Source organism: Rhyacophila brunnea, unplaced genomic scaffold (genome assembly GCF_057557595.1).
Source record: "Rhyacophila brunnea isolate RB1 unplaced genomic scaffold, BYU_Rbru_1.0 scaffold_7, whole genome shotgun sequence".
NCBI lineage: Eukaryota > Metazoa > Arthropoda > Insecta > Trichoptera > Rhyacophilidae > Rhyacophila > Rhyacophila brunnea.
The window spans coordinates 14,013,705-14,041,407 of NW_028233339.1; the positions used below are offsets into that span (position 1 = coordinate 14,013,705).

At 34.8% G+C, this 27,703-nt stretch overlaps 2 protein-coding genes across 5 annotated transcripts in view; one reads left to right on the top strand and one right to left on the bottom strand.

Moving 5' to 3' along the window:
- The window catches only part of LOC147064526 (receptor-type guanylate cyclase Gyc76C-like), a 211,733-nt gene extending 188,768 nt beyond the window's left edge, over positions 1-22,965 (top strand). For all 4 annotated transcript variants that reach the window (XM_085958218.1, XM_085958217.1, XM_085958216.1 and 1 more), the window contains 20 exons: positions 731-971; positions 1,076-1,222; positions 2,466-2,659; positions 3,358-3,523; positions 4,412-4,578; positions 7,492-7,782; positions 8,347-8,466; positions 8,844-8,984; positions 9,307-9,378; positions 9,502-9,591; positions 9,688-9,763; positions 11,208-11,360; positions 13,146-13,338; positions 15,182-15,322; positions 16,625-16,847; positions 16,946-17,090; positions 17,541-17,743; positions 18,752-18,899; positions 20,464-20,575; positions 21,794-22,965. In XM_085958218.1, the coding sequence (XP_085814344.1) occupies positions 731-971; positions 1,076-1,222; positions 2,466-2,659; positions 3,358-3,523; positions 4,412-4,578; positions 7,492-7,782; positions 8,347-8,466; positions 8,844-8,984; positions 9,307-9,378; positions 9,502-9,591; positions 9,688-9,763; positions 11,208-11,360; positions 13,146-13,338; positions 15,182-15,322; positions 16,625-16,847; positions 16,946-17,090; positions 17,541-17,743; positions 18,752-18,899; positions 20,464-20,575; positions 21,794-22,400 (3,630 nt within the window). In that variant the 3' untranslated portion in view covers positions 22,401-22,965. The remainder of the gene's footprint in view (positions 1-730; positions 972-1,075; positions 1,223-2,465; positions 2,660-3,357; positions 3,524-4,411; positions 4,579-7,491; positions 7,783-8,346; positions 8,467-8,843; positions 8,985-9,306; positions 9,379-9,501; positions 9,592-9,687; positions 9,764-11,207; positions 11,361-13,145; positions 13,339-15,181; positions 15,323-16,624; positions 16,848-16,945; positions 17,091-17,540; positions 17,744-18,751; positions 18,900-20,463; positions 20,576-21,793) is intronic.
- A 1,238-nt stretch (positions 22,966-24,203) lies between these two features.
- Positions 24,204-27,222, bottom strand: LOC147064527 (T-cell immunomodulatory protein). Its single transcript, XM_085958221.1, has 2 exons — positions 25,744-27,222; positions 24,204-24,807 (listed from the first exon to the last, which is right to left on the bottom strand). Exons 1-2 carry the CDS (start codon positions 27,092-27,094, stop codon positions 24,362-24,364), a joined length of 1,797 nt encoding a protein of 598 aa, XP_085814347.1. The 5' UTR covers positions 27,095-27,222; the 3' UTR covers positions 24,204-24,361.
- Positions 27,223-27,703: the final 481 nt, after the last annotated feature.

Sequence of the window (27,703 nt, forward strand, 5' to 3'; positions counted from 1 at the left end):
GAAGCGGGCTCCCAGGCCAAGATGTTTAGCGGGCCCTCCTACCTATCGCAAAGATTAAGGACAGTATGATGTTCTACAGTAGTGTTATCCAAACTGTTTATTTGTATATTCAAATAATTCCTCTTGAATTATTGAGTTGTCGGCACTCGGCATCATATTAGGATTAGGAAGCACTGATAGTGATTCCCTTTTTGAGTATCCATGTAACGTGCGACCCTTCGCCATTTTTAATTAATCAGACAACGCACTAAAAATAATTTAAAAATATAATTATACATGTGAATTATGATTTAATTATATTAATCATCATATCACATCAAATTGCATTGAATAAACATACATTTTTACTATAAGGGCAAATCTGTGGTGTGCTTATCTCACTTTACTGGTCGATCTACGCCCGGGCCCTCAGGCTAGAGCCGAATCAGCCCTCCCCCTCTCTGGGCCATGCTACACCCACATTAATTAATTCATTGTAAATTTTAATAGACCATACCAACTTCAATCATAATGCACGATTTCTCAATATACATTAGAGATGGAGTAATAAATCAACCCCGCATCTCCTTATACTTGTAAATTTTTCGTGTCGTGGGATTTGAACCTGCACAATGGCTTCAGAAATGAATACATTGCCAACAACATACTCCACCAAACTTATGTCATATAGTTTTACTGATGTTAATTACTTTCTGACGAGTCAAACAATATCTCTTTTCTCTTATTTTAGGTAACCAAATCTGTGATATCATTGCTTAAGTACTATAGATGGCAAAAGTTTTCTATAATACACGAAAAGAGATGGCGCACCGTGGCACTGTCTCTAGAAAACCACGCTAAGAAACACGGCATGACTGTAAACCGCCTGAGAGAGGTTCTGGACACTCATCAATGTTGCGAACAACATCTGGAATGCTGCAGTGCAAACTATTGGCATGATGTTATCGAAGAAACCAAAGGCAAAACCAGAAGTACGGAATTTATATTATAATTTAATTAATAAAATCTCATACATAATCACATATCATTTGGACAATCTTATATAATACCTAACTGAATATGATACTTTTTTCAGTTTATGTCTACCTGGGATTGCCATCATCATTAACAGATTTCATGGTGGCCATGGACCAAGTTGGTCTATTCTTAAAAGGAGAGTACATGGTGATATTTGTCGATATGCTGACATATTCACCGAAAGAAGCGCAGAAGTACTTGTGGAGTAAGTGAATAATTTATATTAACTGTTAGTTTAAATAAGACCTTTAAAAATCTTTTTGATACCAGTCGATCAATATGTATGTGATTAATGTAATATTGCTGAAAAAAAATGTTCCTTGTAAATTCAACTGTTTCACTAGGTACCGAATTCGGAGCTGAAAGCAGTGACGTCCCGTGGGGGTAGGCAAATTGAGCGTCACTTGGGGGCGGCAGTTACTTGAAGGGCGGCAAATCGAGGAGAATCATTTAGAAATAGCTACTTAAACTTAGTAATAACGAAAATATATTTCCATTAAAAAAATCACTAGTTGGATTTGTTTCAAACTAACTTATAAATTAACATAAAAGGTTTAACAGGTCTGTAATTTTTTTGTCGCGTTTGCGATGTCTAGTTTACTTCCGTTGTCCTTTGACATCCATGGTGACGAGAAACAAGACGTGCACAGATGATACAAAACACTGTATAAAAATGGGGCGACATTTTGGCGCTGCCCAGGGGCGGCATTTTGTCTAAGGACGTCACTGGCTGAACGCGAGGCTTTGGAGTGGAGCCGGACCACATAATTTTTTTACTGCTCCAGTAAAATTAATTTCAAATGATGAAATATGGTTTACGAGTTCACAAATTCATTCTATAAAGTCAATAATTATGATAATGAAGATTGATATTTCAAACTTTCTTTTAAATAAACCATATTTCTTGATCATAAATAATTCAAATTAAACGTTTTACTTGAAGCATAAAACGAAGCCGGAGAAAACGTTTTCTGATCCAATCCTCCGGTTTAAACAAACAAGCATTTAATGTGAAGAACTGTTCATAACCAAGTTTTTTAGTTGTTAATTTATCAATCTACATGGAAAATTTATAAACCCTATAATGAAAATCAAAATGTTTAAAGACATACATTTTTTGGTTCCGTTACTATTTAACAAAAATATCCATTCCAAATAATTAGGTAGCTGAATATAACAGGGTCGGAAGTACAATAATTGACGTTCCACTTTGGCAATATTTTTAGAATTGTCGACTCCTCTTTATCGTGACACAAACAAATACTTTAATCTGACTGCTACAGTGATCAACATTTTAACATAATGACTGTTACATCTTATAAAAATGTCATCAAAGTGTATTTCTCAAAACTATAGTATAGCTTACTGATCTATTCAATTGCTGACTGCACATAAAATAAAAATGAAGCTCTTGTAATTGTTTTCTTGTTAATTTTCTACCTTTTCAGAATCTGGGCATAAGGTAATTAATTGTAAGGAAGACGGGACTTTTAAGAAGAGAGCGCAGTCCTTACTTGTGATCGTCGCCACGCCACCTGGCGAATCGTATACAGTTTTTGCGGAGAAAGTACAAGAGTACAATACCAAAGAGCCATTTAAATTTGGCATCCCTTCACTTTTCAATCAAAGTAATTTTTCTAAGGTATTTACATAAACAATCCATATAGATATTATTAATCCAGTTAATTACTTTAAATATATAACACCATTGAAATAATTATGAAGCAAATAATAAATATATGGGAGCGTGTCGCCCCAATAAAAATAATTCCCTACCTACTTAAATCGTTGTAGGAAAATACTTATGCTCTACATTATATTATGAAAAACCTCAGAAACATACCTACAGTAAAATTACATTAATTCGAAATCTATGTAATAATATGATTGATTGCTATTATGTTTAAATCCACTATAAATAGATTTCATGAATTTTAGTGAATATTTAGAATTTCGAATTAACCGTGTTCGTATTAACGGGGTTTTACTGCATTAGAAAAAATTTTAGATAAATAGTTGGACCAAGAGCAATGACAATAATACAATTTGGCTAACAACAAACACCAGGTATAATTAAGTTAGTAAATTCATTTACCTTAATTAATTGCAAAACCTTTCACCTGATTTTAATTTTGAATTTGATGGTACAGATAGCATGAAAGACAGTTTGATATACGGACAGTGAAAGATATGAGTTCGACCTTTCGAACCTAAGATATATTAATGAAATCTTTCAAAACTATAATATTTTCAATATGTAATAATATAATTATCTAGAATTAACTGGATGGTCTCGTTCTACCGTAAAAATAAAGCTATCAAATTTTCTTTTTGTTTTAGTTTGTTTCAATTTACGCAGCATATCTGTATGATGCTGTAAAACTTTACGCTAATGCCCTTCATGAACAATTGGAATCGGAAAAAGATCTCACTCCAAGCCGGATCAGGGAAATTGCTTCCAATGGATCTCTCATCATCAGTGCAATCAGCAATAAGACTTTCATAAGTTAGTATAATAGTTCCTTATCTCTAGATGACATATTATTTGATATGTTTTATTGTTACTGTCATAATATAAACTAAAATCAATAGGACCAATGTGAACACTGTACATCTGTTACATCTGGACACTTCTATCGTAGGTAATATTTATTTATATCTTGTATTGACACTAAATTTCACATGCTATTTACACTACACCTATATTGTATTATCGTGCAAATTGCAAGATTGCATGCATGGATCAAAAAAGTTCAGAAGCTTCTGAATTTTCACGTGACAATAGGACTGTGCGATATCTGCGCCTGTGCAATAGAACGATAGTGGCGAACCTACTGGTAAAAAAACCAACTACAGACTCATTTTGAGGTTAACCGATTTTCACAACCTGTCGAATAGTAAACGTGTCGTTAAAATTTATTAAAATCGTTCTATTGAAAAGTACCATTTTGCAGTTCCGACCTTATACATAGCGGGTGTCTATATGTCCTGGACCCCGCTTCGTTCCTTCACATTACATACAGTGCCAGTGTTGCCATATTTTTCTATGCTGATTATAGTACAAAGGCGTAAACATTATAGTATTTCTGTAAAAAATATAGTACAGGAACATTTTTCGGCTCGAATCCTTTAAAATTATAGTATTTTGGCATATTCTGCGTAAAATTATAGTATTTTACATTTTTTGCAGAATCAAAATTATAGTATTGTACTATAATTATAGTACGGCTGGCAACACTGTACAGCGCTATGAAATTGTAGCCATATCATTCATGTTATCAACATCTAGTTCTTAGAACAATAGTTCATTTTATTATTTTAAGGGGCCAATGGAGCCTTCAGCTATTAGCATTAACTTGATTAACAATGATAAGTGATAACCGATTTGTTACAGGCATAACCGGTGCCACAATTCGTCTGGATGAATCAGGAGATTCAGAGGGAAACTTTTCAGTGCTGGCATTAAAACCTATGAACCAAACCGAGCTACAAGATATCTCATGCGATCACTTCATGGTGCCTGTCGGTTACTTCCAACAGAGTCCCGATGGTGAATTTCCAGTGAGTGAGTCTCACTTCTTTTTATACTGCACCAGCAATTTTTGCAGTTTTTAGACCTTTTAGATAAAATAACTCAAAATTCAAATGTTTTATGTTTCACTCCTCTCTGGACATTTTACTTCTCAGATTACTTCAATGAAATTTTAGAATGTGATTAAATACTATATTTACTACACAGATACCAGTCTTCCCAGATTATAAAAAAATTGATAGTTTTCAGCTATGATAATTTGCATTATTGGACTATTAATTTAATTCTGTGGTGTGTACGCTTACGCCATCAAAAGATGGCTACTGATTAACCGAATCTTAATTTTATTACAAAATATAAATTTTATAGTTACAATATTTTATTGTTGACCTTAAATTTAATAATGTTAAAAAACAATCTTTTGCTAATTCTACATTTACAAATTGGGGATGTTGACATCTGTTTCATCCCTAATTACAATTATCAACGTTTACAATGAACATGAATTGAAATAATTTCAATACAATCTACAATACAGACCTACAAACTACAAACAAGAATTGATGGGGGAGCCTGGCAACTAGACAGAATCTGACATTCGAATGACGTTATCAATATGGAGTCCATTTCATAGTTCCATTTTTGACCGTTCTTTAGATAAGTTTATAGGACTGTACAATCGAAAAATGAGGTGTCAATTTTCAAAAGGTATGATAGATACGATGCTTTTGTTGACTTAAGTTTTCTCAACATTCTTTGATTATCGAGAAGATTTCCGACAACATGGCTCTTTATAAACTAACAGTGTTCATGTACACTTTTGTACAAATATACTACTCAAGTATACAGTTTCGTCTACAGCCACCTTAACAAAGTATTATACAATACATCACTATCACAAACCTAATGATAATGGTTTTTAGAAAACTTTTGATGGAATTATACTACACATAATACCAGTGGCGGCTCATCCATATGCACTGCGGAACTGCAGCACCCCCAAGCAAATTGAGAAAAATGTAATATTATAATATACATAAATTTCTGTATATTATACGAGGGTGGGTCAATAATTCCTTAGAAAAAAGCATTAAAACAGTTTTTATTTTTGTATTTTTTTTTTTATTTCTCAACATAATCTCCTTGGAGCTCAATACACTTGGTTAGACGTTTCTCAATTTTTTTTAAACCGTCAGAAAAATAAGTTTGCGGAAGGTCCTCAAAATAAGCATTTGTCCGATCGATGACTTCTTCATTTGAAAAAAAACGTTGTCCACTTAGCCATTTTTTTAAGTTTGGGAAAAGGAAAAAGTCACTGGGGGCTAAATCTGGCGAATACGGTGGGTGGTCGACCAATTCGAACTTCAATTCTTCAATTTTAGCCATTGATCGTAAACATGTGTGAACACGGGCATTGTCCTGATGAAAGAGAATTTTTTTCCTGTTTAAATGAGGCCGTTTTTCTTAAATTTTGTTTTTTAGCTGGTCCAATAAAGATGCATAATAATCCCCTGTTATTGTTTTTCCTTTTTCCAAATAGTCAACGAAAATAATTCCACGTGCATCCCAAAATACAGTAGCCATAACCTTACCAGCTGATTTTACGGTTTTCGCCTTCTTTGGACATGGTTCGTCTTTCGCAATCCACTGCTTTGACTGTTCTTTCGTCTCGGGAGTATAGTGGTGTATCCATGTTTCATCTACAGTCACAAAGCGACGAAAAAATTCATCCGGATTGCGTTGCATGAGCGACAACAGGGCTTTAGAGGCCACCACCCTATTGCGTTTATTGTCGACTGTGAGCAAACGCGGCACCCATCTTGCAGAAATATTTTTCATGCCCAATTTGTCATGTAAAATAGAAATGACGCTACCTTTTGAGATCCCTGTAACCTCAATTATCTCACTCAACTTTAATCTTCGGTCACTTAACACCATATCGTGGATTTTATTGATCATTTCTGGTGTAGTCACCTCTACAGGACGTCCTGAGCGTGGTTCATCCTTTGTTGATGTACGACCACGTTTAAATTCATTTAACCAGTTATAAATAGTTGCAAGTTAAGGAGCAGATATGCCGTGAACTAAATCCAACTCATTTTTTATTTCCTTTGCTGTTAACCCTTTTATATTAAAATGTTTAATAACAGCTCTAAACTCAATTTTCTCCATTTTTGTAAACAAGCAAATTTTTTTTTTAAATGTACGAGAAACACACAACAACCCGACCAATCTGATTGAAACTTCGCAGCATACTGAATCGGTAGTGCCGCTGCATGAAAACAAACCGCTTACAGTACTAGTCGCGCCACCTGTCGGCTTTTCTAAGGACTTATTGACCCACCCTCATATGAAAATATCAATATTATTTAAGCGTGTTAAGCTCACCCGCGCACCGATACATCCAATAATAATTATCATACAGTGCGATAAAAGTGATGCATCGCGTGATTTCATGCAGTACCATTTTCGATAGAATATGCTCAAAGGGGGGAGCGGGGCTCGCCGCTCGGAACTTAGTCTGGTGCCGCTTTGGCAGTACATATTTTCGTGTTGGGAACGTTGTCGGGTACAGTCTAAGCTAGACGCGACGTGCGGCGCAACAGAATGATGTCAAGAGCAACTAAAAGGTGATCGACCTTATTTCAAGGGAAAAAGACAGAAGAATCAATTTTATAATGAAATCAAAACACTTGTAATGTTTAATTTTAATAATTTTGAGGTTAATAGTAAAATATAATCCAAATAAATATTTATTTTTATTTTTAATCAACCGCAGCACCCCCAGATATAATATCCACAAGCCGCCACTGCATATTACCATATTATTCAATATTTCTTTACAAACTATATTTGATTTTAAATGATAAAACCTGGTTTAAATATAGATATTACAGATTTTGCTTATTAATAACAATTATTCTATTTCAATCTATTTACAGGAATATAGACTGAATCCCAAATTACCGATCGAATGGGTCAACAATGTGAGACCTGCCGACGAACCCTCATGCGGCTTCATGGATGAAAAATGTCCGAAAAGTGACAACCATGAGTCCTCTTTAGTGGTAGCTGGAACGTTGGCAGTTACCCTGTTCTGCACTGCCGTTATTATAATCAGTATATATCGAAAGTGGAAGATTGAACAGGAGATCGAGGGGCTTCTGTGGAAGATTGACCCGAGCGATATTCGCGGCTATGGCGGAAACGATATAGTTCCATCGCCTAGCAAGGTAAATATCAAATAGGATTGCGAAATCCAGTCATCATAGATCAGTGGTGCACAACCTATTTGAAAGAAGGGCCAATTTATTTATTTTCTAATTTTTCACTGGCCAGTGGGTCAAAGTGCTGAAAAATAATGATACAATAAACTATTTCTTTTATTCAAAGAATAAGACACAAGATTTGAGAATGTAACATTCTATATACTGAATCTACATAATTTGAAAACATTTCACGTATATGCACATTAGAAAAAATCATTTTGTAGAAAAAAATTGTGGTTGTTGTATTCTATTCTAACATATCACTTAACTCCAAAATTTAAAAAAAAATGATAAATATGATACTTATAGTATTCAGGCAGTTAATTTTCCACGAAAATTAACTGTCAGTCTGTCACCCAGCCATGACTGCGAACCAAATGTCGTTGAGGAACCATTTTGAAGCATAAGCTGCATCAAAAATTAAATAAAAACCTTTGCGCTGAAACCACAGAATTTATAGTTGAATAACTTTAAAAATTGCTTTTAAAATAGTTGATCTAAAGTAGGGTAGTGTGGTGTTGTTTTTAGTTGAGCCTCATCAGTGCTGGATCGTTTGAAAGCCGATGCGGAAATCAAGTGTTTGCTACCAGAGCCCAATTTCGAGGAAATTTAGTCCGTATCAAAGAACTTAAATTTTCTAAGAAGAAGGTATTTATATCAAGTATTTAATACTGATTTTTAAGTTCCCTCCTTTAGGACTCCCAATTCTCCTTTTCCTCTCTCCATTCAAGAGAAGAGCCTACCCTAAATTCACTGTACAACGCATACAGTTTGTACTTGTACCTTCAATATTCACAGATTCCTTCAAATTTCTTATTTTCTCTTCAATAATTTGTAGGTATTATTTTTCAATAATATTTTCATTAATATAGAATTTAATAGTCATATGTATCTATATTAATCTTTTAACCGACATTGTAATTGAAATAAATTAAATACATAATACAATTACCCAATATTATTTCCTATTACTATTTTTAAGCTAGAGACCATAATTACATCAAAATATTATTTTTTTAATGTAGGATATCTCACGTGATGTGATGAAAGAGATGCGTGTGATGCGTGATTTGCGGCATGACAACATCAACTCTTTCATTGGAGCTTGTTTGGAACCCATGAGGGTGATGTTAGTTACCGACTACTGTGCTAAGGGCAGTTTATATGTAAGCGTTTTATCCTCTATTAATTTATAATTTATATGCAGCCTAATGCATAGTCATACTTATATAAATAAGGACGCAGTGTGCCATACTTGGAATTGGAACGCGTCTTTGTAGAATAAATGCTTTAACCTTATAATATTATCACCTCAATTTTTTCTTATTCCATGACTAATGTATAAGCCTACTTATTTACATAAGTATGACTATGCATGGGACTCTTAAATACAAATTATTTCAAACAATGGATGTAAAATAGGTACTTACCTAATTTTAACAACTTGTGAATATTTTTCTAATATACTTATCTCTATTTTGTTTTTAGGATATAATAGAAAATGAAGATATTAAATTAGACAATATGTTTATTGCCTCTCTAGTCCATGATCTCATTAAGGTAAATCATTATTTTATTACCTACCTATACAATAATGTTATAAATTAATTTTTATTTAACATCACTCCATATTCTATATATCCAAATTCACGAACTAATATTTGATGTTATTTATGATTTCAGGGTATGTCTTTTATACATAGCTCACTTATAGGCTGGCACGGCAATCTTAAATCTTCAAATTGTGTTGTTACGTCTCGTTGGATGTTACAGGTAATATATTATATCCATTTATTAATTGACAATTTGTAAATCATCTGTCGAATCAATATTACTATTTATTAAATTGGCTTTAATTTGAAATTGCAGGTGACAGATTTTGGGTTACATGACCTCCGACACTCTGCTGAAAGTGATTCGATCGGAGATCACCAGCATTATCGCAGTAAGAAAAATCATTTTTATGGCAATACTGATTTACAAATCACTATTCAACAATTGAAAAGCTTGTGAAAGAGTGTCAGTGTCGACTTTCATATTCCTTGTTTTGAGAAAAAACAAAACACATCAAATTTGATTAATGTGAAAAATGCATTCTGCTCATTTTATTTATCAAAATCGGTCGTCTGTATGCAGTATTTGACATGAGTACCTACCACTAATTTGTGGTTGTCACCATTTTACCCCTTAGATATTTAGCGAAATGTCATACATTGTCCTAAAACACCATGCAAATTCATATGAATGGCATTTACTCATCTTAAATTTAACCACAATGAGGGTTGACACTATTTCACTTTATTCCATCCCCCCCCCCCTATCATTTAGTAAACAATTCAATTTACAATTTGACCCACGATGGCCGCGCGACTTAAGCGTCAACCTATAACGGCGTGGGTCCCAGGTTCGAATCCTGGGTCTGGCAAGTACACATTGTTTTTCAATTTTGTGTATGAGTCAGAGTATGTACCGAATAGGTTGAGCAAGTGGCTAACATCTATTTCTCATAAAAACAAAAATCTGTTAATACAAAATCTCCACTCTGCGGAGGTCCATATCGTCACCGTTCAGGCAAAAGTCACCAACCCTGAAAATGGCAGTTTTGAGTTGAGTATGTCACCCGAAGCGTAAAATTATGTTCTTTAAGATGTAAAACTCACCACGGTACATTAGTTAGTAAAATTTTGCTTAAATCCGAATTATTTGTTTTTCACTAAATGACTTTCGATAAAATCTTAACAAGCAAAAGTCATTATAGGTGAAAAGACATTATTGACTATATAAAAAAAAAATCCTTCGTTATAAATATACAAGCAAAAGTCACTATACTATGGATGGTGAGTTTTACTGATCCTTCTTTTGGCCAACATTGTTCAGATTATTAACAAGCAAAAGTCACCAAACCATAATTGAGCTATCTTGCCTCCTTTAAAACATTCCAGATGTTTTAATTAGCATCAAAAAGTAAAATTACCTTAAAGAAATTATTAAGAAGACATGAGAAAATAATTTAATGTAGATAAAACCTTAAAAACATTAAAATCTAATTTTTCCTGCATTTTAAAACTTTCAAATTGCGATATCTCAAAACTATGTTTTTAGGGTTGGTGACTTTTGCCTGAACGGTGACGATATAATCTTATTAAGATCGGACATTGTAAAAAAAAAAAAAATTTCATTACCTAAGTCTGTAGGATATTATCATAATTAGGTTTGTCATGAAAATATCCATAATCCCCTTTTATCGCAAATGTACGAAATCATAGCTTGGGAAATAATGAATCTAGTAATAAAACCACCTAATCGTGATTTACTTTTGTGTTGGTATAAAATACAAAAATATTTAATGAAAAAAGTGCGAAATACAGTTTGTATTTTTTCATCTGCAGGTTTGTTGTGGAAAGCCCCAGAGCTGCTGCGCGCTAATGGAAATTCCGGTGTGTTGTATGGAAATCAGAAAGCTGACGTATATGCTTTCGCCCTAGTTATGTTTGAATTGATAGGAAGAAAAGGTCCATTCGGTCCATGTTTTGATCCAAAAGGTATTTATCTACATAACAGTGGCGAAGGGTGGAGGTAAGCTGTCAATATTCGACATAAATAGTGCACACTAAACTTTGTCAGTCATACGTATTTGTTGACCTAAGACTACAATGTGTAGATAGTGTTTGTTAGTTTGTAAAATTTAATTAAACCCTACCTAATCCAAACTACAGTAAATAGTCAAAAAATATTCGTTTATCTATAAAATGTCTAAAATTATGCCATTAAACCATACATAATAGATAGATATTTAGAAGAATATTTTTTATCGATTATGTTTTGGTATAGGCAGGGCTGAATTTAAAAAAACTAACCAATATCATCTGTAATATTTATGTATTCTTAATTCAACGAAAACAAATAAGTATGACTGAAAAAGTGTGTACTATTTTTCTCAGATCGCCCATAGCATACCTTAACTATTATGGTTTGGTTAGGCAGGGTTTAATTGAATTCTAAAAACTAACCAGCACCATCTATCTGTAAATTGTATACTTAGTTCAATGAAAACAAATAAGTTTGAATGACAAAGTTTAGTGTGCTATGTCAAATATTAATAACCTACCTCCACCCCTCGCCACTGCTACATAATATTATAATTTAAGTTTTATAGTATTCGATTTGAACATTAGCTTACTGATTAGTTGACAGAGTTGCTTGGAGTTTGAAAAACAAAATTAGAATAAACATTATTTCTCGCAAAAGTAATCTCTACTACCCACGATGGCCACGCGGCTTAAGCGTCGGCCTATAGTGTCGTAGGTCCCAGGTTCGAATCCTGGTCTGGCAAGTACACATATTGCTTTTCAATTTGTGTATAAGTCAGAGTATGGACCTAATAGGTTCAGCAAGTGGCTGACATCCATTTCTCGTAAAAACAAAATCTGTCAATACAAACCTTCACTCTAGGCTCATATTATGATCTTATTAGGATCGGACATGGTCAGAAAAAAAAATCACTGCTACCTACACTACATCTTTAATATAAACCTGTCGTATAATACCTATTATGTATTAGTTTCTCTTCTTCTTGGCCATATCCGCCCCTTAATTGGAGCATATGGACACCACAAGGCGCCTCCAAGAATCCCTGTCGCTCGCCAGTCTTCTTGCTTCGTTCCAGGTCAAACCAGCATCCTGTAGCTCCGCCGTATACACTCTATAGATAGTATTTAGCGGCCTTCCAGGATGCCGGAATCCGGTCGGCTCTAAGAACAGGCAAGCCAGGTTGAGGTTCTCTTCTGGCATCCGCAGCACGTGGCCGAGCCAGGTCCAACGTTGCCTCTTCACTTTTAGCATGATGAGAGGCTGCTTGGTGCGTTCTCTTATCTCCTCGTTGCTCCTGAAGTCATACCACCGCACACCCAGTATTCGTCGCAAACATCTGTTTTCGAAGCTCAGTATACGGTTGCTCTGAGCCTTCGTAAGGTGCCATGATTCGCTACCATAACGCAGCACCGTCAGAATGCAAGCGTCAAATAGGCGGCATTTGGTTTTGACCGAGTACAATCGTGAGTCCCAGACATTCCGCATGGAGTTGAATGTCGCTCCAGCCATTCCCATTCGGATAGCGAGCTCTTTCTGCAAAATGCCATCTCCCGTGATGTCTACCCCCAGGTACTTGAAGCTGTCGATGCTCTCGATGTTTTGTCCATCGCTAATCAGAGTGAAACCTGGATCAGGACAGGTGCTATTACACAAGACATTGGTTTTCTTCGCGTTGAATGTATTAGTTTAATAATTCTTAATTTCACATACATCGAATACTTTTTATAACATTACAGCAATAATAGAAAAGGTAAAACGCTATCCAATGGAAGGAGAGGAACCTTTCAGACCAGATCTGCAAATCCTAGACGTAATGAACGTCGATGATTTCATCATCAGTTGTATGAAAGATTGTTGGGCTGAAGAACCGGATCAAAGGCCTGACTTCCATCTCATCAGGGTACGCTTGAAAAAAATGAAAGGTGGAAAGTGAGCATACAAATTATTTTATTCTTTTACTCGGACTAACATTTACATTTCGAAATTAATTTACTTGATTTAAGGACTAAATGTTCTCAACCTAAAATAGCTTTCAGTTTTCCCAACACTAATAATAATGAAATTATTCCATTATTTCTGCGCATCTATTCTATACATAAGGTTGCTATCGAGGGTAGTTTATCATATTTATATATTGAAGCGGTTAATTGTTACGTGGTGTATAAGTTAACTGTCTGAACTGTCAAAAAGTGCTATGTTTTAACAGCACCTCTCTTGACTGTGTTAACTTTTAGGCGCCGAGCATATACAATTGGGCGCGCGGGGCGCTCGCGCATTTTTTCAGTTTGGGCGATGAATCACCAAGGAATACAATAGAGCATACACAGCATATGACGAACATAACGCCTCGCGCGCCTTATATTTCAACGCACACAGAGTTCAGTGCAGCGTCTTTTGACGTCATAGCACGACAATAAAATGAAAATACATTGGATGTGACCAGCGAATGGGGCGCGACGGTCTCTAATTTACTCGGCTGTTGGGAGCGTTGTCGTACAGGCGCGCGCTTATTCCGCATATTATAAGTTATTCTACACCGTATGCTTACATCATATTAAGTTACTCCGCTAGCACAATGACACAATTGTGAAAATGAATTTAGAGCCGACCAATTGATTAATAAATTTTATTGCTTTGCAAAGAAACACGAGGCGAAATGTGATCGGCGCCGCTTTTTACATAGGCGAGAGGTGTGTGATTATGGTTATGTATTTACGCTTCTTGTGCCGACTGCGCCACGATCGCCGCACTCCGCTCCGTTCAATGGGCGTTATCGCTTAGAGCAAGATAGACAGTTTTGACAGCTAACTTATTGTAACAATTATAATACATCAATACATAAATATGATAAACTACCCTTGATAGCAGCCTTGTGTATAGAATAGATGCGAGGCAATGCAGACCCATTTTATTTTTTTTGCCCTGTCTGATGATATATAGCTGTTTTTCTGCAGTATTGCAAGTTTATTTTTAGTAATAATTGAAGCCTCCCTTCAATGATCTATGTTACATTTGGGCATTTTGAGATAATCAAATAAAACTATTTTGTTGAGAAGAAATTATTTATAATCAAAGGGCCTCTCCTGAATTCCTTAATCACTTATTTTTATTCCTCTTCCAATTTTCCATATGAATTTTTCTCTGTGAAGTCTTTTTGCATTCGCCGAGTTAACAAAAACTCTCGTGTCCAAGGCCTGAACAAAAACAAACCATAAGTGCGAGTGAATAAGCATTCAGCACGCTTATATCTCCGCTCTATGCGTTAGAGTAAGATAGAATTTCTACGGCTGAATTAAATATTTTTTGAAAACGTCGCTGGTAAATATGGATTTGACTGATTGTATTCATTTAAAAACTGCGAGCATCTGTTGCTGAAATTTATTGTTTTTGTGTTAAATATTAAGTTAGTGGGTATTATTTTAGTAGAACAATGTTATCAAGGTTCTACTGTGCGTTATACGCAAGAAACACGGCTTCATTTTGCCAAAAAATAGGCGCTCTCTATCATTACTCTGAGCTTGTGTCACCCTCCATTTTGACAGATGCATAGATTATTATTGTAGGGAGGCCAATATAATGGATCAAAAACAACAACTTAATGTTGCTAGATCAAAAAAATAAATATGCCAAAACAGAGGCAATGTAATGTAGATCATTGTTGCATATTTAGTTCAAATCTGCCAAAATGTCATAGATCATTATTGAGAGGAAGGCTTCAATAATTATTGAGTAAAAATCAATTTATTACTATTTTAAATCAAATTATTTTCAGGACTCGTAATATTATGGATCAGATTATGGACATGATGGAAAAATATGCAAATAACTTGGAAGAGCTTGTAAATGAAAGAACTCGACTACTGTTTGAGGAAAAGCAAAAAACTGAAGATTTGCTCCATCGAATGCTCCCACAGTAAGGATTATAGTTGTTTTATTTTGTATCCTAATTGAGAAACTAATACCCTGTTTACACGTGCATGGATTTACTGCTGACAGTACCTATTATCGCGGCCATAACAAAAAAATGCACGTGTAAATACGTATTATTGTGCAAATTGCAAGATTGCATGCATCAATCATAAAAGTTCAGAAGCTTTTGAATTTTCACGCGACAATTCGAGGGCTTAGTGTCAAACAACACTATCTACAAAAGTGCAACTTTACAGGAGAGCCAAAAAACGTTATTTTAGATTCTTGTAACTTAACAAGAGAAATGTTTATTTAAAACCTATTGTTAATATTTTACAATTTATTGTGTATTGTACCTTTATCTTGCTTATGATGATGTTAAAATTTATAGGGATAGTTTTTAAAAAATATGAAAACAAGGGTAACTTATGTAGTTTGTGTTAAACTTTACTGACGATTTAATTAGAAATTAGAAAAGATTGACATAACGTTGTTTGACTATCATGTAGCCGTAAATGTAAAATAACGTTATCTCAAAAAAAAAAAAAAACACTTTTGTAGATAACGTTGTCTGACTTTAAGCACTCGAATTGGACCATGCAATATCTGTGCAGTGGCACGATGGTAGCAAACCTGCCGATAAAAAATCGAATTACACCGCGCAGACTCATTTTGATGTTAACCAATTTTCACGACCTGTCAAATAATGATTACACCGCGTATTGCTTACTCTTGAAGAATGAGATTAGCGAGACAGTCGGCACTTTTATGTGTAAACGGTTATTATCGCGATAGTTTAAAATACACAGTATTGGTGTAAGTAAATCCATGCACATGTACAGCCACTGTAATTCTTGATATGAGTCAAAAGTTGAATTGTCACAGAATCTTTTTTTACATTATTTGAACCACTATATCAACGTACACCTCTCTGTCTGTAACCTAATTGTCGCGACCGAAAATGGGATTGATAGGCATATTGAGTTAGACTTTTAGATAACATGTTATACGTTATAAGCATACAAAAATCATCTTTTGAGCCAATGTCGAAAGTATGAACTTTTTGTAATGAATCACTAAAAAATATTACGGTGACTCCCCACATACTATATATCACTATCGGCAACACTGCACCTTCTGCTTGACAAGCTACATTGGCCTCATATCATGCTGCGGGATGATTGCAAAGCAGAAGATGCCTCATCTTTTGTGATTTTATAAATCATTTCTAGGTTGCAATAACATTGAATTAAATCATAATATAACTATCTTTGCATGAGTATTAATAGTGATTGTTTACTTTCAGGCCGGTTGCAAAACGATTAACCACAGGTCACGGCGTAGAACCAGAGTCGTTTGATTCCGTAACAATATATTTTAGTGACATTGTAGGCTTTACCCAAATGTCAGCCGAATCCACCCCATTAGAGGTAGTTAACTTTTTGAATGATCTCTACACAGCTTTTGATAAGATTATTAAAGGATATGATGTTTATAAAGTGGAAACAATCGGGGATGCCTACATGGTGGTATGTAACCTTATCTATTATTTATAATATATTTTTTATATCCTATAACTTATCATTCGATGAAATGATTTGTGACGATTAATTAATGTTCAATTCAGGTGTCTGGACTACCTTTACGGAATGATAACCGACATGTAGGAGAAATAGCTTCGATGTCATTAGATTTGTTGGATGCAGCCAAAAAGCATAAGATTTCACATCGTCCCAATGAAACTTTAAAGCTCAGAATTGGCATCCATACAGGTAAACACAAAATAGAAATGAGTGATATTTATATAATACCTTTTTTAACACCCTCAAATAGACAGTATTGGTCATCACAAATATATGATCATAACATGTTATGTGCATGGATTCCCATCGCAGGCCATTCCTAGATAAGAGGAAAGTCTATTCTACCTTCTAAAAATGAGCTACAACTAATATTGAAGCTAAAATCAGGTCACAATTTGGATAAAAAATTCTATGTTCTCATGGGGAGAAGTTATTCACACGTCTGCGATGGATGTAATATTCAGGAGGACATTGTAAACAGAACAGTACAAGCTGCAATTTGCAGATGTCTTAAGACTTTCGACGAACTAAATAATATGCCCTGGCATTGGGATTAAAGAGCTCAGGAGGGAGGACCTGAATAATGGATCCTCAGTTAAATTACATAATGTTATGTCACATGCTTTATCATTTTTACAGGTCCTGTCGTAGCCGGTGTAGTCGGACTGACAATGCCTCGTTATTGTTTGTTTGGGGACACTGTCAACACAGCAAGCCGAATGGAATCAAACGGGGAAGCATTGAAGATCCACATTTCACCTCAATGTCGAGACGCTCTTCATATATTGGAAGGCTATCACATGGAACCGCGTGGAGCTATTAGTATCAAAGGCAAAGGAGAGGTTTGTAATTTGTAACTGGATTCTCCATAATTGTTTTTGGTCAGAAATTGTGAGCAATTTATGTAATTGTAATGTAATTTTAATGATGTAATAGCCAGATTGATATTTACAATTTGTGAGATATACTTTTTAAATATCTTTTATAGATACATCGATATATCTTTTGTGAAACTGTTATGTATTATCAGATGTCTAGTGCAGTGTTTCCCTATTTTATTTGTGCCATGCCCCACTTCAACGCTTCAAAAATCTCCATGCCCCAAAATTTCATAGTTAACTAACAAATTCTGAAAAAAACTGAATTCCTTCAAATAAAAAAATGCACATTAGCAATACTATTATTAATTTAACTTTCGTAAGTAAGTACCTTGTATATTATAGTAGATGTACAACTCGGAAGAAAATTAGTGCGATCCTTGACCTTGATGTGAGCTGCAAAGAGTTTTTATGTGAGGTACTAAGTGTCAAGGGTCCCAGGTTCAAATCCTGGGTCTAGCAAGTATCATGCACATATTGTTTTTCAATTTGTGTATGAGTCAGAGTATGGACCTAATAGGTTGAGCAAGTGGCTGACATCCATTTCTCGTAAAAATAAAATCTATTAATCAAACCTCCACTCTGTGGAGGCTCATATAATCCTATTAGGATCGGACATGGTCAAAAAAAAAAAACTAATTTGGTCAATTTTAATCTTAAATCTCCACAGTTTGTCATTTTCAGTAACAAATCATTTACAGTGCTAAAGCCCCACATTCAACTAAATATAATGTTGGGAATGGCAACAGTAATTTTCTCGGAAAGTCATAGTTGCAATATCAAAAAATATTTTCGAAAATGCGTTTAACAAAAAAAAAATGTACCAAAAACTAATGATTTGCACATTGCCCTCCAAAACATTCAAATTGCCCCCGGTGGGGCGTACACCTCACGTTGGGAAACACTGATCTAGTGATAAGGGCTCGCATTGTAGACTGATTATTCAAAATATAACATTTAATTATTTTCTAGGTTGAAACATATTGGTTAGAAGGTGCCAACGAAAAGGCTATCCAAAGACGAGCGGTCGATTTAGGAGAATTGCCGCCATTATTTTGTCGACCTTGCAGGAGTCCCAAAATGACTGATTCCCGCCAAGCATCTATTTATGGAATGACTGGTAATAAATTTATCTTGTATAGGTATAATTTAATATTACAAAAATGAAGCCTGAGTTGCACACAGTTACAATTTTGAAAACATTACTTCGAAGTCAATGACAGATGAAAATAGTGTCACTGTCATTATCTACACTATGTACTCAAAAAATAAATTATACATTGTGATTCCTTAAAATAATGGGGGACATTTTGAAAATGTAAAAAAAGATGAAAAGATGTAAGTATTTGAGAGTTTTAGAAGATATTCTGGCCATTTGGATAAATTCTTTGATTATTAAATTGTGGAAATAATACTTTTACGTACGCAAGACATTTTCCTTGGCAGTTGTAAAAAAATACGATTAGGTACCAACTAGGGATTGCAATACCGGTATTGCACTGTGACGTCACTATTCAACAGTCTGTTTAGGTTTATGCATGCAAATTTGCATTAAATAGCTTGAATGTAGATTGCTGTTCTATGCATATGCCAGTTAGACATTTATATCACATGATATAAATTTATTGAAAGGTCATTCGAAAAAGAAAGTGCCAATCATTCAACTACTAAATATTCGTAAACATCAACATCTCTACCATATCTTAACTTTACATAGGTTATATTATAATATGTAGGTATTTAGATATTTTTTCTATGAAGTATTAATATTTATATATCTATAAAGAGATTTATATATCTAAATTTATTGGTACATAGTTACTTCTATGTTTTTTTTATATATTTCACGAATACCGGTATTCAATAGGAAATACCGGTATTGGTATTTTCATTCGGTATTGCAATCCCTAGTACCAACTTTATAGTTAGATAATCTTTGGTGATATTGGACTCTCCACCAAATGCATAACAATCTACATAATATATTTTATTCGGACTAATATTACAGATATTAAGGTTATACCTCAGTTGAGGCACGGTCTAAAAAGATCATGGCTAGGCAATGCGCGGATTGCGGGTCGCGGGTGCAAATGACACATGTCAAACGAAATATAATTAACATATAAATCCAACATGTGTCCATTTAATGTTCTGTTTATTGTTCTATCAGTAACATTAATAATATATTCATTGACATGTTTTCTTTTTAAAGTAAATAGGTAACGTTTTTAGTCATCTTTACATGATTTAAGAATTAATACGCCCGTCGCCATCACGAAACAAATTGACGTGTTTCCAGCTCGACACTCTCTCCGAATGGCAGTGAGTCCAAAATTTCGTCGCGCCTATAGTTGAAAATTATTTGCCATTTCACTGATGTATCACCTTAAGTCACCAAACACAACAAATTTTTAGCAAGTTGAAGGACAATCTTATCGGGTGGAATATAGTATGTCCGAATTTGCCTGACCGACAAATAAGTCATAACCAACCTAAAATAGTTTGTGTGCTTAAGTACAGTAAATGTAGGAAATACTGCCATATGCTCAGATCAGCATTCAGCTTTTGATTCATAAAGCATTTTCTTCATTCATAATTTTAATGTACCTATTCCATAAATCATAAAGTCAGAGTAAAAATAGATGTATGTATGTGAAAGCAATTACAATTATTCTGAATTACAGGTTTGGGCAGTCGTCGACATTCGGGTTTCCGAGGATTGATTGAAGGAGGCAGCAGTGCTTCTTTAGGTCGTTCTAGCCCTCGTCTAGATCCCGAACTTCACTATAAAAACAGGTACCTTTCGATTCTTGATCTTTCAAACAATTTTTATTCATATACATTACACATAATATATTATAGGAGGCGTCTAATTACAAAAAGCAACAGGTCCACAATTCAATGAAACAACATGTTTATATTTCAAGCTTCAATTATTTGTTTTAACGTGAGATTATTTTTTCCGTTGTATTCGATGTCGAAATTAGAACTCAATGGCAATTTGTTTCAGACGATAAACTCTTAAATGTAATAAATAAAGGCAAAATAAAATTGGACGTAGCGCTACTTGTACCTCACTTTTTAATTTTTTACGCACATATTTCCATGGCACTATCATGAGTGTACCGGATGCTACAGCATGGGAGACACCATTTGCAATATTGAACGTTCCCTTATTGGTTGACTGAAACATGTGTGAAATCAACCAAGCTTTAAATAATATGAAACACGGACATGGCGCTTTTTGTAATAAATCGACTTAAAATATTTTTTTTCGCATTTTGGAATTTATAGTTCAATACATATTGTGTCAAATCGAGGGCTTAGTGTCAAACAATACTATCTACAAAAGTGCAACTTTACAGGAGAGCCAAAAATCGTTATTTTAGATTCTTGTTACTCAACAAGGGAAATGTTTATTTAAAACCTAATGTTAATATTTAATAATTTATTGTGTATTGTACATTTATCTTGCTTATGATGATGTTAAAATTTATAGGGATAGTTTTTAAAAAATATGAAAACAAGGGTAACTTATGTAGTTAGCGTTAAACTTTACTGTCGATTTAATAAGAAATTAGAAAAGATTGACATAACGTTGTTTGACTATCATGTAGCCGTAAATGTAAAATAACGTTATCTCAAAAAAAAAAAAAAAACACTTTTGTAGATAACGTTGTCTGACTTTAAGCACTCGAAATTATACAAAGAATACATGTGTATTTTTTTCTCGATTTTGACCAAATGTGGGTTTTTGGAATTAGACGCCTCATATCAGCTATGCAGAAAATATATAATTATTATGTTCATTCAAATGGTTCAATTTAATTTGTAATCTGTGGCATACTGTACCTGTACATGTACCTATCACTCAAAACACAATTTAAATTTATTGCGATAAGTAGATTATGTATTAAATAAATTCAATAAATTCAAGGTGCATGCGAAAAACCGGTTGACTTCTGAGTTGGTCTTTTATCATGTTAGTAACATTACTCTTGTATATGTTTACAGGAGGATATTGAGTTCCATAGCGTCATCTGCCGAAGAGAAGGAGTTACGATTGGGTGTCCGAACCGAGGTTTCAGGTGGGGGAGGAGGCGGAGGAGGTATGCGAGAGGCCCGCTCACTCGATATGCTGCAGCTGGAGCCCCCCACCCTGCGCCCTCGCAAAACCTCCCGCTCCCTTGACCGCTGCGACTCCCCTGGATTATCCGGCCCACCTGTGCCCGTCTCCACAGTTTCCGGCAAACACGTCAACAATAAGAACTTTATAAACGGAAAAGCCGCCGTCATGTGTCTGGATCCGAGCGAATGCGCCGAAACCGGCGGCGGAATAGTTCCCGAAGCCTGTCCCCTTCTGCAAAAGAACAGCTTATTGGGCACCCCCGAACCCGCTGATACTAAAAGACACGAAACCAACAGTGTGAGTTTTCCCGGCAAGAAATGGAGGTCACTGGAAGCGCTGGGAGAACCTGAGGCGACGGGGCCCGACCGGAAGGTGCCTCGTTCTTCCCTGCGCTCCTGGTTCATGGGAATTTTCAACGCCAGCGGTATTCGCCCCAGTGACAGTTCGCTACGCAAAGGCATGCCTCTGTTGGACAGGGAATCCGTAGTATAGATAAATGTGTTTGACATTTTTTTTTATATTTTTTAAATGTTTATATTTTTTGTAAAAACAGAGGAACTGTGATACTACCGAACAGACCGCAGATGAATTCCGATTTAAATCTACCAAACCGCGACAAATAAAAACATGCATAGTTTATTTTTAGAGTTTACAAATTGTTAAATAATTTATTCGATTTTCTAATAAATTGTACAAAAATACTCTATGATGAGTATTTACGATCCGACGCGATTACAAAGCTGAAGAAATTTATTTCACTTGTTTAGTCTGTTCACATCGATACTCGTGTAATCTCCTGTAGACTGGTCACCATTTACGATCATCGTCCGTAAAACATTTGTATATTGCCACCGCGAGATGGTATTCCTCTTATCTCTTTATTTTATAGAAAATGAAACTCATCTAGTTGCTCCTCCTCCCGGGGGAGGGGGGGGAGAAAATCGAAAGTCATAAATAATAAATTATTAAAATATCATCAGTCACAAAATATTCTAAGTTATATTAGGTACCTGTATTAAGTGTTAGTGATGTGAAATTGTTATCGATTTAATTAAATATATTTAAATAAAAAAAAAACTTCAAAATACGAAAAACAATTCAACTAATTTATAGTGCCATAAAAGTTTATGTCCTGAAATATTTTAGTACAATTGAGTCACATATTTGCACATAGGTATGTATCGTAAGTGTTTTTGTGTAATAATTGTCTATCTATTGTAACAGAGTCGATGTTAGGTTTCAATCGATGTCATCTGATTGTCGTTTTTTTATTTTAGTGTATATGAACATATCTATAGAATATAGTAAACACTATCTGAACCGCAACGTCTGTGTATACTGAGTGATTTGACTAGTTTATTTTTCATTGGAAATGGAAAATTGAATGGCTGTGAAAATATATACATACATTTATATATCAGTTGTAAATATTATCGATGACGAATAGTACGTCACGTGTACCAGCATTCTAGTATTTTATTTTTTTGCAATTATTGTGTTTGAGAATATTTTTTTATATAAACATTACGAGGATCGCCCGGAGGCTGGGACACCATATTTTTGTTGAAGCCATAAATAAACTGATTCGAAACAGTTTTACAGCCATATATTTTTATTAAAATGAATATAAATAATATTATTTTATCAGGCCATCGATAGATTTCCAGTTGTAAAATTGATGTGTGCCACATCATCTCGATGTACGAGTATGTTTTCAGTGTGTATCCATGTGCTTTGTTATTGTGGTCCAAATTCAAACAAAAAGAATATTATGTAAATATACATTTTAGTATAATGTTCGTTTCTATGCGAATGCGATGCGACTAAATACAATATATTGAGATCATGCGTTCGCTTTTATTCCATCCTACTATCCCACATGGTTTATAACAAATAATAAACTGAATATAAATTCTAAAAGGAATATACTTCATTATCAACAATTATTATTATGTTCAACAGGGAACATCACAGTTTGATATAACTTAAATCAATTATATTTATATTTGAACTTATCATAATATGGTGGAATCTGTTTTCGTATAATTACCAGTGTTGCCAACTAAGTGTCTTTATTGCCAGATCTAGCATTTTTTAACACAGCAAATATCTTTAAATGTCTAGATACACACCAGAATTGCTTAAAAATCAATATGCTAACCTTTTGCATCTTACATATTATTATAAATAAAATAATTATAACATAATATTGTAATATTTAAGTGATGACCAAATTAGGTACTTACGTTAATTTTTAGCTGTATGACTTAACTAGCAAAATAATAAACTCTTCTTCAATTTTTGATCTCATTTTTTTATATAGCTAGCATATTTTTGTCAATAACAGTTGGTAACACTGATAACTACATACATCAATGGTCTCTTCAAATATTACAAGCCACATATTATGTTTTTCACATTCATCACCTCATTTTTTTTATACAAGTCTTAAATTATGACATAATTTCATGCACCACTTCTCTGTCACATTGGGCAGCTTGTGCTTCTATCCTATCTTCAACTTTCTCTCTGTAATGAAGAATAATCACGGCAAGCGCTAACAGTGCACATATCCCGGTGAACACGCCAGCACTCTTCAAAATCAGTTTATTGGGAGTGACAAAGAGCTGAGCCTTCCATCTAGAAGGATCATCCGGAGGCCAGGGAATTACCACCATTTGGGAGTTGGGAATCAGCTGCGTCCACGTCTTGGACCTATTCGAGAGACCGACCATCAGTGTATCTACAAAGTTTGGCGTTCTGTCCAGACCAAATATAGAATAAGGAAGATTGAGGGCGTAGTAAGCGGACTGCGGCAACTGTGCGCAAACCCCTGCGCGAGGTAAGCCTTCTTGCGACAACGTGTGGTAAAGAATTCTAGGTCCCGGTAAATTCGTTCCTAAAATTGAAATCACAAAAAAAATTTAATAATTATATTCCTAGGGAGTATAAAATTATAGATTTCCATAAAAACCACAACTTTTGGAAATATAATTTACTGACAATATTAAATACATGCAACGTAATGTCCTAGAGTGAAAATTAAATTAAACTCATCATTATGGGATAAGGCCACGACTAGGGAAACAGCCGCCTGTGTGCAATAAATATGACACCTCTATGGTTATTTAACTTGTCATTGTAACACTTTTGTATGGTGTTTTTTTTTTATTTTAAATCCTGCACTTATTATTTACAATCACTAATGGAAGAAGTGTGATTGATGTAAGCAGGTTTTAATAATCATTTGCCCATATAGTCACACGATTTTAAAAAGGATTGAGACCTTAATGAAGAATGTCACATTACTGTTAATTTTTGAGTACTCTCCACTTCTAAGCAAGTATAATTCGTATTTGATTTGAACACTGTACAAAGGGGCGCAACAAAACACCTTCACATATCATAATTCCAAACATTGCAACACAAAAATCTAATATTTGTTCAGTATTTGTGTATATCAACAAAAGTTACATTTGCATTACTGATATCAACAATAAATACATAAATCGAAGGTTACATTATACTAATGAACTGGTAAGATAGTGTCATTCACATTGTTTATAAATTTATTACAAATCTGTCCATCTACAACTTATGTAATAACCTATTATTATTCATTCTAACTTGATTGAAATCGCAATATAAAAATTGCTGAAAATATTACAAAAAATTACTTTATTGACGTGACCTGAGTAATACGGAAAACTTCCAATGCCGCCAATAGAGCGGCACTTGAGTGTTAAAGGAGAAATTCGACGTGATGAAACCAGATAGACGCGTAAATACTTCATCAGTCTCATACTCAACTGTACTGTTGAGGAGAATTACATACCATATGTTCCTTTTTTCTTTCCCAAGGCCCCGACAGTGACTGGAACAATTTTATTTGTCAAGCCAGTAAGCACCATGACTTTAATAAAATTAGCATCATAATCCAAATTGTTTTTAAAGGCGCCAATAGAATATTGCTTTGTTGTTTTATTCCGCTGCAGCAGTATGAAATCCAAAATGCCATCTTGATAAAAGTCATAGAAGACGGAGAGAATAGTTCCTTTCCTGAATGACCCCAAGGCATTCCATTGAACTTTATAACTTCTCTTAAACGTGCACGCTAAACTCACGCATGGAATGTTTTCCAACAAGAATGGTTGCAATTCAGTTTCCTTTCCCTGCCTCAGAGAAACTAATAAATCGGGGTATCCATCCATATTATAATCGCCCCCACGCATTGTTATCGTGTCTTTATATATTTCATCAATCGGAGGGAAAAAGCCCCAGTTATTGTGAAGGTCATCTTCAAAATCAATGAAAAGAGTGACCCACACTCCATCATCATTAAGCAAGATTGTGCTGTTTGTACACTCTTTATCATAGCAAAATGGCAGTAATAGATACAGTTTCCCGGTTAGTTCAACATCTAAAAAGATTGACTGCCCAATGTGACCAGACAACGACCCCGTTGGCAACTCGATGCTCTTTAAATAGTGAAATCCTTGATTAAATACACTACCTAACCAAATTTCAAAGGCAATAGGAGTAGTCAACAATAAATCAGATGTATAATCTCCGTTTATATCCAAAAAAGAATGTGAATGTGGAACACTGACTTCGTGGTTGCTAATTGCCCTCAACGGAACTTCTCGGGGTGCTGATCTAGTGTGATTAAATACCCAAAATGTTCTCCGGTTGTCTATATTAACCCCAAACAAATCAATTATCATATCCTGGTTGTAGTCCATCGCCAATGGATGGCCTTTAGTGGTTGTCACTATTTCTAAATTGTCTTCAGTGCAGTTGAGTTGATTGACGCCGCCCCAGATTATTCTCACATCATGGTACAATGTGGAAGTATTCGAGGAGTTTGCTTGGGTTGTTATCAAGATATCCATAAAGGCATCGCCGTCAAAATCTCCAGGTACGACACTCGTCACTTTGAAATTGATGAATTCGCACCGGAGGCCCGGGCCTGCTCGAAGCAACGGCTCTTTTTCATTGGCGAGTAATATTTCCAAAACTTGGCCGCCATTTCGAGTAACGAACACATCGGTCAACTCGTCTGAATTAAAGTCACCGAAAGCTGCTGGCAACGCATTACGATCGTTGCCAAAAACATTACTGGAGATGTCTACTGTAGCCACTTTATGGATAATTAAAGCTAGGAATACCTTTAATAACAAATCCATGACAGTGTATCGTAATTATTACCCCATTATACAAGATAAATATAATTAATCCTTGTCTTGTACCTATATTTATCAAATCTAAACACGCAATCACAACAAATCAATGACAAAATTTTGACAACAATGACAATAGATAATATCAGTGTTGCCATATTTTGAAAGTGGAGTTATAGTACAGAGCCTCCAAAATTATAGTATTTGGGGATAAAATATAGTACGCGTTGTCATCTGTTGAAAATGAAAATTTTCCCAATTTTTCATAGTCGGCTTGTTTTTTTTAGGAGATATATTTCGCCGCGGGCCGCAGGTTCCCAATTTTTCATAGTCGGCTCGTTCTTTTTTAGGAAAAATATTTCGCCGCGGGCCGCAGATTTCCAAATTTTCGAAGACCACTCGATTGCGAAATGGCAAATGCGAAATTATAGTATTTTGGGCGTACTATACCTATTTTATATCGTACATGGTACGCGGACCAAAATTATAGTACAAATACTATAATTATAGTACGGTTGGCAACACTGGATAATATACATAATCACATTAATAGAATAATGATCTTAGCATAGACAAATCGGACGATTTATTGTCCTCGGACTTTTGGCTCGCCGA